The following is a 14,143-nucleotide window of genomic DNA, read 5'->3' as shown; positions in this document are numbered from 1 at the left end:
ATGGGGAAGACTAGATTAATGTCAAGCTCTGGGCAATGCTTTCCCCCTTCCGATCTCTTCTTCCTGTCCCCTCTCGCCCATTGCCAAAATGCCTCCAGTTGTTTTATACTTCCCTAACTCTGCCCTCTGTGTCCTTCACCAGCACTACTTATGGGATTGACAACTGGTGGAGCCAGCATTGCAGTAGAGCGGTCGCCTCTTGCCGATATCATCCCAAAGTTGCAGTATTTTGGATTCTTAGAGGACCCCACGGCTGAATAGCCAATGGGAAGTGTCTATGTCACCCAAAAAGTAATGTGGACACTCAAAAAATGCCCCCCTACTCTTCAGGGAAGATAGAAGACTCAAGACCCAATGTATCACATGCCCACCAATTTAAGTAAGTATTTTGGCCAGTGAGATAAATTGACCACTGTTACTTCACCCAAAATTTTGGCAACATTTTTTAGTTAATGGGGAAGACTAGATTAAAGTCAAGCTCTGGGCAATGCTTTCCCCCTTCCGATCTCTTCTTCCTGTCCCCTCTCGCCCATTGCCAAAATGCCTCAAGTTGTTTTATACTTCCCTAACTCTGCCCTCTGTGTCCTTCACCGGCACTACTTATGGGAGTGACAACTGGTGGAGCCAGCATTGCAGTAGACCGGTCGCCTCTTGCCGATATCATCCCAGAGTTGCAGTATTCTGGATTCCTAGATAATCCCATCACCTAAGCAGGAATGTGGTCACCTGAAGAATGACCTTCCTATTTGTTAGGGAAGACCCAACATGTCACATGACTACCAATTTAGGTAAGTATTTTGGACATTTAGAATTTTTTATATATACACTCACTGGCCTCTTTATTAGGTCCATCTGTTCAATTGCTTGGTAACACAAATTGCTAATCAGCCAATCACATGGCAGCAACTCAATGCACTTAGGCATCTAGGTGTGGTGAAGACAACTTGCTGAAGTTCAAACCGAACATCAGAATGGGGAAGAAAGAGGATTTAAGCAACTTTGAATGTGGTATGGTTCTTAGTGCCAGACGGGCTGATCTGAGTATTTAGAAAACTGTTGATCTACTGGGATTTTCACGCACAACCATCTCTAGGGCTTACAGAGAATGGTCCGAGAAAGAGAAAATATCCAGTGAGCGGCAGTTGTGTGGAGGAAAATGCATTGTTGATGTCAGAGGAGAATGGGCAGACTGGTTGGAGATGATAGAAAGGTAACAGCAACTTAAATAACCACTCATTACAACCAAGATATGCAGAATACCATCTCTGAATGCACAACACATCCAACCTTGAAGAAGATGGGCTACAGCAGCAGAAGACCACACTGGGTGCTACTCCTGTCAGCTGAGAACAGGAAACGGAGGCTACAATTTGCACAGGATCACCAGAATTGGACCATAGAAGATTGGAAAAACATTGCCTGGTCTGATGAGTCTGGATTTCAGCTGCAACATTCAGATGGTAGGGTCAGAATTTTGAGTAAATAACATGAAAGCGTAGATCCATCCTGCCTTGTATCACCAGTTCGGGCTGGTGGTTGTGTTGTCATGGTGTGGTGGATCCATCCTGCCTTGTATCAATGGTTCAGGCTGGTGATGGTGGTGTCATGGTGTGGTGGATCCATCCTGCCTTGTATCAATGGTTCAGGCTGGTGGTGGTGGTGTCATGGTGTGGTGGATCCATCCTGCCTTCTATCACCGGATCAGGTTGGTGGTGGTGTCATAGTGTGGTGGATTCATCCTGCCTTGTATCACCGGATCACACTGGTGGTGGTGGTGGTGTCATGGTGTGGTGGATCCAGCCTGCCTTGTATCACCAGATCAGGCTGGTGGTGGTGGTGTCATGGTGTGATGGATCCATCCTGCCTTGTATCACCGGTTCAGTGGTGGTGGTGTCATGCTGTGGTGGATCCATCCTGCCTTGTATCACCGGTTCAGTGGTGGTGGTGTCATGGTGTGGTGGATCCATCCTGCCTTGTATCAATGGTTCAGGCTGGTGGTGGTGGTGTCATGGTGTGGTGGATCCATCCTGCCTTGTATCACCGGTTCAGTGGTGGTGGTGTCATGGTGTGGTGGATCCATCCTGCCTTGTATCAATGGTTCAGGTTGGTGGTGGTGGTGTCATGGTGTGGTGGATCCATCCTGCCTTGTATCAATGGTTCAGGCTGATGGTGGTGGTGTCATGGTGTGGTGGGTCCATTCTGCCTTGTATCGATGGTTCAGGCTGGTAGTGGTGACAAGGTGTGGGGGAGATTTTCTTGGCACTAGCAAGGTGGACCTAATGAAGTGTCCGGTGAGTGTATACTGACCAGACAATTTGAGGCAGGATTGCGAATGGCTGGATTTAGGATTAAATGTGGCTTTGATGGTTACAGAAGTTTTTAAACTATCATTGACCTGTTCTTGTGCCAAAAACGACACCTTGTTACCTGGAGACGTGTCATTAGATATTGAGGAACTAACTCTGACCCTAATGCTAACCTTTACAATCGCTGACTTGGCCATTAAAAGACCAGGCAACGTTTTTCCAGTCTTCTATGGTCCAAATCTGGTGAGCCTGTGCGAATTCTAGCCTCCATTTCCTGTTCTTAGCTGAGAGGAGTGGTCTTCTGCTGCTGTAGTCCATCTTCTTCAAGGTTGGACGTATTGTGTGTTCGGAGATGGTATTCTGCATACCTTGGTTGTCAGTGCTGACAAGGTGGTCACATGTCCACATGGTGAAATTTGAGGTTCGTTTTAAAGGCCAAGTCAGTGATTTCCCTGCCAAGTCCATTTCAGCAAAGTCACTGCACTCCTCCCTACTCAGAATAAAGCAGTTTGAGGCAGATAAAGGTGCAGTTCAGATATCGGGGAAAGAGAAGACTTAGCGGGTTTTACTTGGAGACGTAGACTTCCATCGGCTTCTGCGTGTTCGGGGTCATGATCCATGGGGCCACTCTGAATACCACGCTCTCCGTGAAGATGTTGGCCTAACAGATGACACAACACATAAAGTCCTATAATAAGTATATCATTTAGCTTTATCCTGTAACAAAACTCCAACTCCATCCGAAAACAGCAGCTTGCCTTCCCCACCAACATGCTAATGACATTTTGCAATATTACCCTTTCATTTTGAATATTTACCTTTTTTTTGACCCAGTGATGTCATCACCAGATCTCTGTGCTTCTCTATGCAATGCAGGTAGATCATGGCTGGTGGGAGGAGACGGCACTGTATATAGCTTCCTGAAATCATCACAGCACCCTGCTTCCGTGCCATAAGCCATAAGCAGTGGGCTGGCTCATGGGAGGAGTTATGTAAATATCAAAATGTCCTGATGGGTGGTTGTCAGGCTGGAGTAGCGGGTGTTCCTAGGTGGGTTGCATTTGCATACAGACCACCCTAGGTAATGCACACATGTGATTCAGAAAGATCTGAAATCCAATACATGGAAGGGGTGGGGCCAGGGTCAGTCAGGCTGGGGAGGTAAGGACTAGATTATGCTGGACGTCCTCCGGCAAGGAAATGAGGTGGAGCTCTATCTGATTGGCTGCAGCTTCTAATGCACATTGTGAGGAGCTCCCAGTGTGCAGGGAGATCAGAGGAAGCCGATTCAGTCCAGGGGAGGAGCCGGTGCACCTGTGCAAGACTGAAGGGGAGGAGCCAGTACACCTGTGCAAGACTGAAGGGGAGGAGCCGCTACACCTGTGCAAGACTGAAGGGGAGGAGCCGCTACACCTGTGCAAGACTGAAGGGGAGGAACCGCTACACCTGTGCAAGACTGAAGGGGAGGAGCCGCTACACCTGTGCAAGACTGAAGGGGAGGAGCCGCTACACCTGTGCAAGACTGAAGGGGAGGAGCCGATACAGCTGTGCAAGACTGAAGGGGAGGAGCCAGTACACCTGTGCAAGACTGAAGGGGAGGAGCCAGTACACCTGTGCAAGACTGAAGGGGAGGCGCCGATACAGCTGTGCAAGACTGATGGGGAGGAGCCGGTACACCTGTGCAAGACTGAAGGGGAGGAGCCGATACACCTGTGCAAGACTGGAGGGGAGGAGCCAGTACACCTGTGCAAGAATGGAGGGAAGGAGCCGATACACCTATGCAAGACTGAAGGGGAGGAGCCGCTACACCTGTGCAAGACTGAAGGGGAGGAGCCGCTACACCTGTGCAAGACTGGAGGGGAGGAGCCGGTACACCTATGCAAGACTGAAGGGGAGGAGCCGGTACACCTATGCAAGACTGAAGGGGAGGAGCCGCTACACCTGTGCAAGACTGAAGGGGAGGAGCCGCTACACCTGTGCAAGACTGCAGGGGAGGAGTTGGTACACCTGTGCAAGACTGGAGGGGAGGAGCCGGTACACCTGTACAAGACTGAAGGGGAGGAGCCGGTACACCTGTACAAGACTGAAGGGGAGGAGCCGGTACACCTGTACAAGACTGAAGGGGAGGAGCCGGCACACCTGTGCAAGACTGAAGTGGAGGAGCCGGCACACCTGTGCAAGACTGAAGGGGAGGAGCCGGCACACCTGTGCAAGACTGAAGGGGAGAAGCCGGCACACCTGTGCAAGACTGAAGGGGAGGAGTCGGCACACCTGTGCAAGACTGAAGGGGAGGAGTCGGCACACCTGTGCAAGACTAAAGGGGAGGAGCCGGTGCACCTGTGCAAGACTGAAGGGGAGGAGCCGTACACCTGTGCAAGACTGAAGGGGAGGAGCCGCTACACCTGTGCAAGACTGAAGGGGAGGAGCCGCTACACCTGTGCAAGACTGAAGGGGAGGAGCCGCTACACCTGTGCAAGACTGAAGGGGAGGAGCCGCTACACCTGTGCAAGACTGGAGGGGAGGAGTTGGTACACCTGTGCAAGACTGGAGGGGAGGAGCCGGTACACCTGTACAAGACTGAAGGGGAGGAGCCGGTACACCTGTACAAGACTGAAGGGGAGGAGCCGGTACACCTGTACAAGACTGAAGGGGAGGAGCCGGCACACCTGTGCAAGACTGAAGTGGAGGAGCCGGCACACCTGTGCAAGACTGAAGGGGAGGAGCCGGCACACCTGTGCAAGACTGAAGGGGAGGAGCCGGCACACCTGTGCAAGACTGAAGGGGAGGAGCCGGCACACCTGTGCAAGACTGAAGGGGAGGAGTCGGTACACCTGTGCAAGACTAAAGGGGAGGAGCCAGTGCACCTGTGCAAGACTGAAGGGGAGGAGCCGCTACACCTGTGCAAGACTGAAGGGGAGGAGCCGCTACACCTGTGCAACACTGAAGGGGAGGAGTCGGTACACCTGTGCAAGACTAAAGGGGAGGAGCCAGTGCACCTGTGCAAGACTGAAGGGGAGGAGCCGTACACCTGTGCAAGACTGAAGGGGAGGCCGGAGGGAGGATTTGAACTCAAGTTTATAAACTGATATCGGTGTTCTCCTTATCATCCTGTGGTCAGTCTTGCTGCGATCTGATGCGATTATGTCACTGGCAGGAATCATATCCTGTTCTATAAACAGACGGCGACTCACCCAATACCTGAGATATTCATACAAAACATAATCGGTCAACAAGTGAGCAATTTCCCACAATGCAACACTCTGACAGGCTGATGGTTATTAAATGGAACGTGAGTCATCAATACCACATTATGTAAATGCGGAGAGATTGGCGGGTGTTATGGACGGGGAATAATGTATGGATTCCAGAAAGTAAATGTTACAGGAGTCACCTGCCCCTACTCAAGATGGCTGTGGCCAAAAATGCTAGGGGGGGGAGGGGCTTTTCTAAGTGATTTCTCAGCAAAATAAAGCATAGAGACATGGATGGGGGAGTGTGCTCTGAATATTAAACAGATTAAAAAGTGCTTTTGGTTTGTGGTGCTCAGATACAGTGTAGTTCCACTTTAAAGTGTTACTAAACCCCGGACCCCGCATTCACTATACCCGCTCTCCCCGGACCCCGCATTCACTATATCCGCTCTCCCCGGACCCCGCATTCACTATATCCGCTCTCCCCGGACCCCGCATTCACTATATCCGCTCTCCCCTGACCCAGCATTCACTATATCCGCTCTCCCCGGACCCCGCATTCACTATATCCGCTCTCCCCGGACCCCGCATTCACTATATCCGCTCTCCCCGGACCCCGCATTCACTATATCCGCTCTCCCCGGACCCCGCATTCACTATAGCCGCTCTCCCCGGACCCCGCATTCACTATATCCGCTCTCCCCGGACCCCGCATTCACTATATCCGCTCTCCCCGGACCCCACATTCACTATATCCGCTCTCTACGGACCCCGCATTCACTATATCCGCTCTCCCCGGATCCCGCATTCACTATATCCGGTCTCCCCGGACCCCCGCATACACTATATCCGCTCTCCCCGGACCCCGCATTCACTATATCCGCTCTCCCCGGACCCCGCACTCAGTATATCTGGTCTCCCCGGACCCTGCATTCACTATATCCGCTCTCCCCGGACCCCGCATTCAGTATATCTGGTCTCCCCGGACCCTGCATTCACTATATCCGCTCTCCCCGGACCCCGCATTCACTATATCCGGTCTCCCCGGACCCCCGCATACACTATATCCGCTCTCCCCGGACCCCGCATTCACTATATCCGCTCTCCCCGGACCCCGCATTCACTATATCCGCTCTCCCCGGACCCCGCATTCACTATATCCGCTCTCCCCGGACCCCGCATTCACTATATCCGCTCTCCCCGGACCCTGCAAACTCTAAAAATACATTTCCTTTATTTGATCCCTTTTTTTTATAAATATACCATAATTTTGTTATATCTGTTTGGTAAGTGTAAAAAAATTACCTGCATCTGTTACACTCTTATCCAGCCTTTCTCAACCTTTTTGACACAAAGGAACCTTTGAAACACCTTTCTGGTCTCAAGGAACTTGTGTTACTTTAGTGTGAAGGTCAGCGGGAAGAATGCTCCTCACATTGGTGGTCATTGGGAACAATTCCCCCCTTACAGTTAGCTAAAAAGATCAATGGTCTGAGAGGCAGACATTGGTCATTGCTTGAGGAACTCCTAGCAACCTCTGGAGGAACCCTGGTTGAGAATCCCTGCTCTTATCCATCACATTGTTACCAGCTATCTCGGAGGACTACAGAACACCCCCATATTACTGACGAGAAGAAGGCAGCATCTGGTAGATGGGTCATCTCTTATGGGATGTCATACCATCTCTGCAGTATTCATCATCCTTGGAGGACCTCATCGCTGGACAATCAATAGGAACCATCCACTTTGATGGACACCTGAAGAAGGACCTTCCTCTTCTTCATGGAAGAAGACAGAAAACTCGAGACTTATATGACCACTAGTTTAGGTGAGTACTTTGGACACTTAGAGTCTCTTTCATATATATTAACCCAGCGATTATCCAGGGGGAGTGGATGGTTTTAGGTTTAAAGATGGTTTTGGTGGTTCTTAAGTGGCTTATGAGGGTTACAAAAGCTCTTCACAACTCTCCTAGATCTGTTGTCATACCAAAAACGTCCTCCATTGGCCTCAATATTTAGAAGAAAAACTGATAAACACTCATGGCTGTGTGAGCATCAGATACAACCAACGCACTTCGGGAAAGGACTCTTCCTTTGTCAGGGCTTAAATAATGGTTTGTAATAGAAACAATGTAGAATACATTAGAGGCCCCGAGTTAAGAATGGATTAGGGCCAACGTCTCCCACGGGCAATGTGGATCCAGTCGGCTGTCCAGTCCTCATACTAGTAGCAAAGGATCTATTCTTATGCAGGCCATAGACGGGGAGAAAAACGGACGATTTTGCTTTTAAAAAAACGAAAAATCGGTCGTTCAAGCGGCCGACGTTACCATCAATGGTAAAAAAAAATCGGCCGATTTTCATCCCGTCTACAGCCGGCAAAAAGTGTCCCTGCAGAGAGCTCCGCTATTTCTTTGACAGTTCCTTGACATTTACAGCGGTTGCAACAATGTATCTATTTGTTTCCATTTAGGATACAGATGTTTTTATTCAAAAACAAATAGATACAATGTTGCAACCGCTGTAAATGTCAAGGAACTGTCAAAGAAATAGCAGAGCTCTCTGCAGGGACACTTTTTGCTGGACTGGAATTCCTCTTATTTTTCATCCTACTTCTTCTTTTTCTTCTTCTTCATCATCATCCTCTTCTTCTTCTTCATCATCATCATCCTCTTCTTCTTCATCATCATCCTCTTCTTCTTCTTCTTCTTCTTCACCATCATCATCCTCTTCTTCTTCTTCACCATCATCATCCTCTTCTTCTTCTTCATCATCATCCTCTTCTTCTTCATCATCATCCTCTTCTTCTTCCTCTTCATCATCATCATCCTCTTCTTCTTCTTCATCCTCTTCTTCTTCATCATCATCATCATCCTCTTCTTCTTCTTTTTGTCTTCCTCTTGCAGGTCACTGCTCATGCGCAGATTTTTTATCGGTAAAAAATCGGCCGATTTGCCCATCATTGCCGCAAAAATCAGCCGATTTGCCCATCATTGCCGCGAAAATCGGCCGATTTGCCCATCATTGCCGCGAAAATCGCCCGATTTGCCCATCATTGCCGCGAAAATCGGCCTATTTGCCCATCATTGCCGCGAAAATCGGCCGATTTTTTTTTCCAACTTTACCGATAAAAAAAAAACAACTGCCAAAATACCGAAAAACGGCCGAACAAATAGCCCACTAACAATCCGAAAATCGGCCGATTTTATTTTCGGCCGAAAAATCGGCCGATTTTCGACCCATCTATGGCCTGCATTACTCCTCTATTTTAAAGCTTCAGATCCCTCGTGTTGCTTTCTCATCCATAACCGACTACTCACCCCATCCCGGATCCTCTGAAATTTAAGTTTGATATAAACGAGTCCCGAAAATTCGGCGTCCGGGAACTGGAGCCCCTCCACGTAGAATTTCATCTCATCTCTGTTCTTGCGCTGGACCTCGCATGCCAATTTTCCCATCCCCAGGACGTGTTTGAACTGGAGTCCTAAAACCAGGAGGGAAGGCATCACATGGAGTTAATTTTCTACAATTCCAAATGTTTTAGTAACAATATGTCGGTGTGACAGTATGAAGGATGGTGACTGGTGTGACAAGGGAAGCGGAATCTACATCATCGATGTATCTAAAAACTTTCACTGCAACTGAACCCATATGGAATACTTGGGCTCCATTCACAATCATGTGACTTTGATCCAACCAGGGGCGGACTGACATCTCATGGGGCCCCTGTGTCCTCGCCCACACTCAAACCACACCCAAAGAAGCCTATGAAAGGTACCAGGGGCATCTCATGGGGCCCCCTACTGACCCTGGGCCCCCGGGCAGTGTCCGAGTGCCGAATGGTCAGTCCGCCCCTGGATCCAACTACATTCTCTGGAACCATTGCATCAAATGCCTCACCAAAGTAGTGCAGGCACCTCTTCAAAATCACTGTCAAAATCAGTGTCCCCATCAGAGTGCCCCCTTACATTACGTGTCCCCATCAAAGTGCCCCCTTACATCAGAATCTCCATCAGAGTGTCCCCTTACATCAATTGTCCCCAACAGAGTGCCCCCTTACATCATGGTCCCTATCAGACTTCCCCCTTACATCAGGGTCCCTATCAGAGTGCTTCCATCAGAGTTCTCTCTTACATCATCTGTCCCCAACAGAGTTCCCCCTTACATCAGATTTCACTTTTAGAGTCCCCCCTTACATTATGTTCCCCATGAAAGTGCTTCCTTAAATCAGGGTCTCCATCAGAGTGCCCCTTTACATCATTTGTCCCCAACAGAGTGCCCCCTTACATTATAGTTCATATCAGAGTGCCCCCTTACATCAGGGTCCCTATCAGAGTGCCCCCTTACCAGGGGCAGACTGACAACTCATGGGGCCCCTGGGCAATAGGGGATCATGGGGCCCCTGTGTCCTTGCCCAAACTCAAAAAAGCCTATGAAAAAGGTACCAGGGGCATCTCATGGGGCCCCCTACTGACCCCGGGCCCTCGGGCAGTGCCCGAGTTTCCAAATGGTCAGTCCGCCCCTGCCCCTTACATTAGGTATCTTCATCAAAATGCTTCCATCAAAGCACTCTCTTAATCATCTGCCCCCAACAGAGTGCCCCCTTACATCAGGGTACCCATCAGAGTGCCCCCTTACATTAGGTGTCCCCATCAAAGTGCTCCCTTACATCAGAATCACCATCCGAGTGTCCCCTTACATCAGAGCCTACATCAGAGTGCCCCCTTACATCAACTGTCCCCAACAGAGTGCCCCCTTATATCAAGGTCCCTATCAGACTTCCCCCTTATATCAGGGTCCCTATCAGAGTGCCCCCTTACATTAGGTGTCCCCATCAAATCCCCTTAAATCGGAGTCTCCATCAGAGTGCCCCCTTACATCAACTGTCCCCAACAGATTGCCCCTATAAATCAGGGTCCCTATCAGAGTGCCCCCTTACATCAACTGTCTGCATCAGGCTTACTCATGGATCAGTGGATCCACTCTCGGAGACCTGGGTGGGAGGGGCACAGCTACAATCTGGGTGGGCACAGCCCACTCTGGCACCCCCCTAGATCCAGCCCTGATCCCTTGTATGGCTCTCTCTGCAGCAGCTCAAAGCCAGCAGGAGGGAGAGGAGGAGAAGTCGGCTTTCAGCTGCTGCAGAGATAGCCATACAGAGGATCGGTTCCAGTAATCTCCCCCCCCCCTCGTGCCGATCACCCTCCCTGCCGACATCTGATTCACCCAGCTGCCCCATACAGGAGGACTGGTGGAACCCCCTTATCCGCGGCCCTGATTCCGCAGTACGTACGTTCCTGATGATATACTCGTAGTCTTTTGGAGTCCCGTGTCTCTATTTCTAGGATCACTTTGTAGTCATCAAAGATCTCATCGGGGCCCTCCGCCGTCAAGAACATTGGGGACATGTCCTTCACGTCTGACCGAGAGAAGAGCCAACACAACAGAAGAGAACAAAGTCAGACATTTTTTTTTTAGGAAATAATTTTATCTGCCTATTTATGGATCTACAGAGAACAAGGTTGGTACCGGCAGCAGTGGGTGCTCCTTCATTGTCTTCGTTGTCTGGCACCCCGGAGCTGTTTCGGTCACGGTCACAGTTCACCAGCAGGATGGCTCCTCTCCCACTGGGCCCCCAAGTCCACGTGTCCTGGAGATGAGCGAAACAAAGTTATATTTTCTATGTCCGTTAATTGTTCCATTTGGATTTGTGTTTCTCAGTTCCGCCATTTTGTATTATCAGTGTTGGGAATTTTCACGCTTGGGTTACGGAACCGAACCGGCTATGACTGGGCTCTTGCCAAATCTGATAGGTAATGATTATGTGCAGAGGCGGACTGACCATTTGGAAACTTGGGCACTGCACGAGGGCCCAGGGTCAGTAGGGGGCCCCATGAGATGCCCCTGGTACCTTTTTCATAGGCTTTTTTGAGTTTGGGCGAGGACACACGGGCCCCATGATCCCCTATTGCCCGGGGGCCCCATGAGTTGTCAATCCGCCCCTGATTATATGCTAATTTGCTTATGGCAGGTTTAGAGCAGGGGCAGACTGACAACTCATGGGGCCCCCGGGAAATAGAGGATCATTGGGCCCCTGTGTCCTCGCCCAAACTCAAAAAAGTCTATAAAAAAGGTACCAGGGGCATCTCATGGGGCCCCCTACTGACCCTGGGCCCTCGGGCAGTGCCCGAGTTTCCAAATGGTCAGTCCGCCCCTGGTTTAGGGTTTTTTTCTGATTTTGTTTGGCTTTATTTTGGCTGGGGGGCTGACAATCTGTCCTCAGAGCCCCCCCCCCTCCCGTTAATTGCCTGCCCTTGTGTTGACGGCACACGTTGTCTCCCAGCCTTGAAGTGCGCATAATAGTATCAGTATAGAACCCCATAGCTGTTCCGTTTCCAGAAGACGCAGGACACGCACGGAGCAGAATTTTCAACTTCATTACCTTGTTTTTCATTCCTCGGCTCACAAAGCCGATCCGATTCACATCCACATCCAGGGAAACAGCTGAAAACACAAGAAAATTGAGACAATTGAGACTGACGGGCGCCCTGGTGTGCCGGTTCGCTTTCGGGATTGATCAGCAGAAGAGGATAAAGCCCCACCCATATGGAAGAGAAATATATTATCAATATATTTAGAAAAAAATATATATATAGGCGACATATATTTACAATATATTGGACTACACGAATATATTGTAACACGTATTCCAAAAATGGAAAATAAAATATATTTTCCAAAGGCATATATTTAAAAATATATTTTTCAAAATCCATTTTCAAAGGCATATATTTAACCCCTTTACGCCGGCCGCACACAAATGTGCGGCCTCCCGGCGCCTGGGCCTAGACGCCGAGTGACCACACATTTGCGTTCATGTAACCTGATCATGTGACCTCCGTGACGACGCGTCACAGCGGTCACATGATCCCTAAACCACACCCCACCCACCCCGCCTCCCAGCATCTGAAACTCTTAAAGGGCCGGGAGGCGCTGGCGGGAAGGGGTTAAAAATATATTTTCCAAAGGCATATATTTAAAAATTATATATTTTTCAAAATCAATTTTCAAAGGCATATATTTAAAAATTATATAGTTTTCAAAATCAATTTTCAAAGGCATATATTTGAAAATATATTTTCCAAAAGGCATATATTTAAAAATATATTTTTCAAAATCAATTTTCAAAGGCATATATTTAAAAATATATTTTCCAAAGGCATATATTTAAAAATATTCCAGATATTTTTGAACATCTAAAAAAATGCATTTAAACATAGATTTTTTAAATATACTTGTAAATGAATTCCACATTACACTTTGATATATATCGCAGTGTGTGTTCTGAATATATTTTTAATAATATATTCACAAATATATCGAAATATATTTTTTAAATATATTGATTATTGCCAAAATTGTAGTATTTGAACTATATGTCAATATATTTGGGAAGAATATATTAAAAATGTATTTTAAAAATATATTTAAAATATATTTTTCTTCCATGTGGGCATTCACACCTGAGCTATTTTCTGCTTGAAACTGTAAACCGCTCAATAAAACAAAACCCATTCATTTCAGTTGCCCCTATTAGGCCCCTTGACCGTGTGTGCGTTTGCGCTGTTGGAGGAAAATGAATGACAAGAATCAGGAGCAGCGGATTAAAATCTAATTTTGCGCATTTGTGCGAGTGAAACTTTAGTTTTGTTACAACAGGCTTATGCTGAACAATCCGTGCATTTAAATGGCATAGGCGGTGTAGGGAGGGGTGGGAAGATGTCCACAATGGCGCAAGAACGATCAACCAAAATTGTTACTTGGAAATTCTGAAAAGATTACGGGAATCTATTCGGAGGGAAAGACCGTAACTCGGGCCTGACAAATAGACTGAGCACCATGACAATGCTCCTGCACACGATGCATTAAGTGTATTCTTGGCCCAGAAATCCACCTTGAAACTTGATCAACCACCTCATTCCCCTGACTTAGCGCCCTGAAACTTTTGGCTGTTTCCAAAAAATTAAAAAGTGCCTTAAAAAGATACAGATTTGATGACATTTCAGACATCCAGTGCAACGCGACAATGATACTGGGCAGCGTTCCGGAAAACGAATTCCAGGAATGTTTCCAGCAGGAGCACAGTCATGTAGAAAAGTGTGTCGCTTCACGAGGGGACTATTCTGAAGGTCACTAGAGTATAGGTAAGCAAGCTTTGTTTTCCGGGAATTCTCACACTTCTAAAGAGCTTGTAATATACTTTAAAAAACATCCAAAAACTCCCAAACAAAAATGCCCAAAAATGGTTCCGTTCACGCAGGGGCAGACTGACAACTCATGGGGCCCCCGGGCAATGGGGGATCATGGGGCCCCTGTGTCCTCGCCCACACTTAAACCACATGCGAAAAAACCTATGAAAGGTACCAGGGGCATCTCATGGGGCCCCCTACTGACCCTGGGCCCTTGGGCAGTGCCCGAGTTCCCAAATGGTCAGTCCGCCCCTGCATTCAGGTGTGAAGACACGAGTAACTCACTGTCGCTTTCCAGCACATGGGGGACTACAAGTCTCAGCAAACCCTACACTATATTCTACAGGGCTGCGGGTTGGAAAAGCTTTGGTTTGATGATGGAGAAAAGCCACGCA

The 14,143-nt window shown here is 48.4% G+C and overlaps 1 protein-coding gene across 1 annotated transcript in view; it reads right to left on the bottom strand.

Moving 5' to 3' along the window:
* Window positions 1–14,143, bottom strand: part of LOC149430587 (protein-arginine deiminase type-1-like) — a 45,300-nt gene that overhangs the window by 14,855 nt on the left and 16,302 nt on the right. Inside the window, exons 4-8 of the mRNA XM_089666214.1 lie at window positions 11,942–12,003; window positions 11,029–11,149; window positions 10,793–10,918; window positions 8,820–8,983; window positions 2,876–2,967 (exon numbers count right to left, since the gene is read on the bottom strand). Of these exons, the coding sequence (XP_089522340.1) occupies window positions 2,876–2,967; window positions 8,820–8,983; window positions 10,793–10,918; window positions 11,029–11,149; window positions 11,942–12,003 (565 nt within the window). The remainder of the gene's footprint in view (window positions 1–2,875; window positions 2,968–8,819; window positions 8,984–10,792; window positions 10,919–11,028; window positions 11,150–11,941; window positions 12,004–14,143) is intronic.

Source organism: Staurois parvus, unplaced genomic scaffold (assembly GCF_062004578.1).
Source record: "Staurois parvus isolate SC_StPar_1 unplaced genomic scaffold, SC_StPar_1.0 ptg002623l, whole genome shotgun sequence".
Taxonomy (NCBI): Eukaryota; Metazoa; Chordata; class Amphibia; order Anura; family Ranidae; genus Staurois; species Staurois parvus.
The sequence above is the reverse complement of the archived record's forward strand: the minus strand, read 5'-3'. Positions and strand labels throughout refer to the sequence as shown.